General features: G+C 30.5%; 1 protein-coding gene across 1 annotated transcript in view; it reads right to left on the bottom strand.

Moving 5' to 3' along the window:
* Positions 1 to 6,000, bottom strand: part of LOC122517921 (multidrug resistance protein homolog 49) — a gene marked incomplete in the record, with an annotated part of 91,955 nt that overhangs the window by 30,560 nt on the left and 55,395 nt on the right. The window contains 1 exon segment of the mRNA XM_043636540.1: positions 1,537 to 1,664. Within this exon segment, the coding sequence (XP_043492475.1) occupies positions 1,537 to 1,642 (106 nt within the window).

Raw genomic sequence — 6,000 nt, 5'->3', positions numbered from 1 at the left:
GAATGTACAAGATCCTAGAAATGGAGAAGATAAAAGGATATTTTTACGAAAACGTCTGTCAGATTTACCCTCAGGGACCTGCCATTAGCGACGTAATTGCTGTGCGAAACTCCCGCGACGAATCTACGACGACGATACGTGTCTGAGTGTACACATTCATATCTATGTGTGGTGTGGTGTGTGTATCTGATATCTCATATACGGGTGAATCACATAACTTAATATCTTCCTTGATTAAAATATTAAAATATTATTTTTTTTATTTAAAATAATATACGTAAATATTAAAATGTTTTTTTATATCGGAATGACAAAATAACAAAAATAAATTGAAAAAAGCATCACAATTGAGTGGGTAAAATTTTGTTAGAGAATTATAAGTTTTCTTTTTCAAAAAAGAAAAAAAAAATGTGAACTAAAGATAAGAAAATAATGTGATTAAATTTCTCCCCCCCACCCCTTTTCTTTTTTTTCCTTTCTTTCTTTCCTTCCTCTCCTTGGTATTATCACTCGATAAAAAAATAATCATTTATTAACTTTTTTATCTTATGCGAAATTATTATTATAAATGTCGAGGATATTTTTTTGAAGTTATAAAAAAGAGGGGAAAAAAGAACAAGCGTCTGTTCGAAGTTCCCCTATCGCAAGAATTTGAAATTCAAATTCCGCAACGAAATCGAAATTTGATTATTATCGTTCGCATCGATAATCTTCCCTCTCTCTCTCTCTCCCTCCCTCCCATGAAAACAATGAAGATTACGATCACGTTTAGTTACATTGAAATATAAAAGAGTGTAGAACGTAAGATTGATTATTAATAATTATTACTAATGGAATAATCCGAACGAATTGTCGAGAACATGATCGATGATCGTCTAAAATCGACTCGGATATAATATGAAACTGTTAAAGAAGAATTTAATTGAAATATTGGATCGGCAACTAAATAATTACAAATTTTATCGATAGACAAATCACATTTAATTCAATTTTTTGATAGCAATATATCAGAAATTTGATGAACGTGGAATTATGGTGCTGCCTGAACGATGTTAAAAGATCATAGACAAAAACGGACGGTATTTAATTGAATAAAGTTATATTTTTAACACGTTCGGGGACAGTAAAAATTTCGGCGAGGCAAAAAAAATCAGTCATTTTATTTTTCAATTAATTGTGATACCCAAAATTTGATTAAACACATTTTCAGTTAATTATTACCTTTACAGGTATAATAATTACAAAAACTTATGGTGTTGTATAAATAAATATGTTGTATAAAATAATGTTGTATGAAATATATATTTTATAAATATAAATTTATATATTAAAATATATATTATATATTATAAATATAAATAAAATTCAAAATAGAAAATTTCAAATTTAAATGCTACAGCATTCACGTCCGCGAAGGTGTTAAGCAAAAATTTGGAATTTTCCTTGTTATTTAAAATCACTTAGTTGCCGAGCCAGGATAACCAAAAACAAACAAAAAAAAAAAAATACAAATAATGATCGTAGAAAAATACTTACACCTCGAGAGGATTTTTTCTGGTCGATGAGATTTTGGGGGCTCCATTTGGATAGTCTGCGGTGCCTCCCTTGGACTCGTGGACCACTGATAAATTCGCTGTGTCATTGCGCATTCTCAGTTAACAACTCTGTAAAAGAAAAACAAAAATAAACATTAAAACATTAATATAAAAATATAAATTTATATCGAAGTTATAACTACGATTGCGACTACGATTTGTAGAGTAAAATCGAAAGGAAATAATACGAGTGTTCGTGTAATGAACAACAAACGCATGAATTATTACAATACTAGTGTATGCTGGTAATTAAGCAGAACACTGTACCAACATGCACCTCTATTTGCTTCGGTCATTATCCACTAAATCACACATTTGCCTCCTGCGAATACCGAATACAAACACGATCACCTACCACCACTAACCAAAACCCTATACCTATGAGTATATATACTAATTAATCGATCTAAACTGTACCCTTCTCCCAAAAATATTTCACCCCTTGAGATCATTCTCATCTCGTCATCTTATATATATTTATACAAAATTAAATGACTATCTTTATTACAATGATTTGAATTTTTTTTGATTGGAAACCATGCACAAACATTTCTTAAATTCTGATGAACATTAGAAGACCTCAAAATTTTTCATAAAAGTAACTCAACTTAACTTAATATGATAACGATAAATCATTTTAAAATTTATCCGAATACAAAGGATTGGTTGAAGAATCTTAAACCTCGACTAGAAACTAACTTCTATTATTTTGTAGATAAAAATAAATTAGATCTAAAATAAAATTGTTTATAGATTTGGATTAAAACTTGTCACAATCCATTCGTGTATCAAATTAGAATGTAAATCGGTAAATCATTTTTCGAAAACTTTAGAGTAGTATTATACGTTCCATCATATTTCTAACGAACTAGTTCTAATTTAGATTTTCTAATATGACTTTTAAATAAGTTCAGGGCCTTTTCAATTTACACGATTAACAAAATGGTGGTTAACTATCCGCGCCGGCCAAGAAACCAAATCGTGTTACGTGTCTAAGTATAAACTGCGCTTTGACCTTTAACATAACTTCAATTTTTCCTTACAATTATATTCGAATAGAAAAAAACGGGATGAATAGAAGAGAATGAAGAAATAAAAAGAAAAAAAAAATTGAATGGGATCGAATGATCAAAAGAAAATGATTAAAAAGAAGTGCAATCTCGATTGGATTACACGCATCCATCCAGTGAATGAAATAAAAAGATGAAGATGACGACTGATGATAGTGTTGGTGTAGATAACTGTAAGGTTTATTAAAATAATCTCGGCGCATCTATCGCGCCAATAAAAATTGCGTGTTTATCAAAGAGTACACTTTCACATAATAATCGTCGATTTATATCACGGTAGCCAATTTTTCCGAGAAACTGACTCGTCAAATGATCCGACATCTTTCATCATTCTCCTATTATCTTGTCTCGGTTCAAAATTAAAACGAGAAACGTGCTACTTAAATCTTTCGTGCTTTCTACAACGAACGTGCTATGAACTTTTCACCTACGAACGAGCATCGTTCACTCATCTTTTATTCTTTTTTTTTTCCTAACCTCTTTTTTGCAATTATACCATTTCACACCGTAGAAAGAAATTTTTTTAAATAAGAAAGATAGAAAGAGAGAGAGAGAAAGAATATAATTCATTCGAAAATCCAATAAATTTTCATTATTCAAGATGAAATTTTCCGCTCCTTATAACCATCCTACCTCCCCCCCTCGTAGCGAATTTATAAAATTTCTTTTAACATTCCTCTCTTTATTTCTCATATTTTCAAGTTTTACATTTGATGTAGTATTCTGAACTGAACTTCATAAAGTTACGAGAAGAATGTTACTTATCTTCCTTTATCTTTTTCTTTTCTTTTTTTTTTTTTGAGAAAGGTGATGGTTGGAGGGTTAGCAAGTCAGTAGCATCGTCGCGTCTACTATGTGCATGCATTCGTTTTACACTCTTTCAACGCTCGTAAATCATCGGTGAGATCGTCAAAGCGGAAGTCAAGCGGAAGAAGCCGCCTAGCTGATAAGGAGACGCATTTGCCGCGTTTTGTCGAGGTTCATAATAAAAGCCGACACGCCAGACGTGCCATTAAAGCCTTTTCCTTGTGCTAAAACTATTTTATCTGTTTTTATTTCTTTCTCTTTCTCTCTCTCTCTCTTTCTTTTTCATCCTCTTTTGTTCTACATTTTCTTCCATTCATTATTCTATTTTTCGTCTTCGGGAATATTCAATTCTATCTTTTTATGAACGTAACACATTTGATCATAAATTTTTATTTTACTGGAAACGTTTTCCGTTTGATTTTAAACAAAAAATTAATATTTCGCGTTCCAGAAGAGGATTATTTTTCAAATCCGAATCGGCAGAGTATTTTTACAAACCAAAAATCAAAATTTTATTCACGCGAGTAGATCTTATCTCATTTTTTTCCAACGAAAAATCAGAGCTAATTGTAAAAATGACAAAACTTGGCTAAGGTTCGTTGTTCTTCTTCTTCTTCTTCTTCTTCTTCTCTTTCTCACTCCTCTCTCTCTCTCTTTCTCTAGTTACTTTTATTTTTCTCACTCTAGGGAATACTCAGAGCACCTTGCCACGCTCTCGAAACTCCATTAAGCTCGAAAACTAATTTCTACGAGCTCCCTCAGTCTCTCACTCAATCTCCCTCTCTCTCTTTCTCTCTCTGTTCCTCATCTCATCTATCCCATCCTTCTTTCTCTTTCGTAGAAGAGCTACAGCGTAATCCTTCGCGGTCAAAGTACTTTCAAACATAAATTCGCACGTTCGAGATATATGGAGCGTACGGAAATACGCTTTCCTTCTTCGATTCCGTTTTAGTACACGGATAGAAACTTCCAATGATTACCACGTTTAAGCTAATTCATTATTTAACATTAACAAAAATATTATAAGTATTACATGTCTAACAAAATCTCATTAATTTCATGAAAACACTTTGAAAATATCACCTTTAAGTATAAACTCAATATTTCTCTTCTACTACATTATTATTATTAGTGACGTAACACCCTGACGCATTTGTTTCGTTCGAAGAACTCTCCCCAATAAATTCGAACTTCACAGTTGTTTAAATAAAATCGAGAGGCCCGGGGGGATTCGAACCCAGGATCTTTCGCATACCAAAAGAACGTTTTACCACTTGAGCCACGAAGATCTTTATATTTTATTATTATTATATATAATATTTATTATTATATGGGTTCAAACGTTTCGGAGTTCTAATATAAAAATAATTTAATTTTGTTTAAAAAATAAAAATGTCTTTTTTTTGTTAATTTTCCAGACTTCTCTGTGCACAAAAAAGTTCTTTTCTTATAAAAATTTTCAATTAGTTGCTTAAATATCGAAATGTTTAAAACGTGTGTGTATGTATGTAACAAATCATATTACGAACTATTCGTTAACAGAAATTTGAAACCCGTGTTAGACAAAATTTTCAAATATAAATAAATAAATCAGAAATAATATTTCAAATATTGTGTATCTTAAACGTAGACTGAAAATTCGACGCGTTGGGGTTTCGTCGTTTCAATAATAAATTATCTCGATGTGTAACGATGTTATAATAGAAAAATAATAACAATAGATTATACAATCGATACGTAACCGTTAAATTAACAAACTAATGGTAACTGAAAGTTATGTTATCGCGATCGTGATCGGAATTACATTGTTTGACAACAACACTCAGCACATTTTAATCTCGATAAGATTAAAATTGAATTAACACGTTTAAGATTTGAAGAAAGTTGAAAAAGGAAAAGGGGAAGGGGATATCAGGAACATTCGGAAAGTCCAGGCTTTTTTTAAAAACGATATCGATGAGTTTCGAAAAGAAAATATAAATATAAACGAACGTATGATTATTCTTTTGTAATTTACGACATTCGAAGTGTTTCTCATAATCTCCCCCTTCCTAACTCTTCCATCAGTAAATAAATACACGAATCAAATTAATATAACCGATAAGAGAATCGAGAGATCAAATTGAACGTCAAATGTAAATATAAAGAAAACGTATTACGTATTTGAATAAAAATAAATTCTTTGTGTTGATTAATAGAAACAAATAATTGTGCTCATAATTATGAAAGTGGTCTAAGTCATATATTTCTTTTTTCGAGATATTTAAATGAATTACATTTGAATATTAAATGAATTTTAAATAACAAAAACTATCGAACACTATTCATTTTTCACAATATCGTGAAAATTACATTGAATTCATTTAATTTAAAATAATGTGGCGTGAAATAACTAATAAATTGATATTTTTGTTTAATTTTGATTTAGACCACTTTCATAATTATGGCACAATTCAATTCAATTCAGATTATTTAGAAAAATAATCATCTTCGGAAAGAAGATGAAAAATATTTTATATGAAAGTTCT

Source organism: Polistes fuscatus, unplaced genomic scaffold, assembly GCF_010416935.1.
Source record: "Polistes fuscatus isolate 324 unplaced genomic scaffold, CU_Pfus_HIC Scaffold22, whole genome shotgun sequence".
In the NCBI taxonomy this organism is placed as follows: domain Eukaryota; kingdom Metazoa; phylum Arthropoda; class Insecta; order Hymenoptera; family Vespidae; genus Polistes; species Polistes fuscatus.
This window is presented reverse-complemented; position numbering and strand designations above follow the sequence as displayed.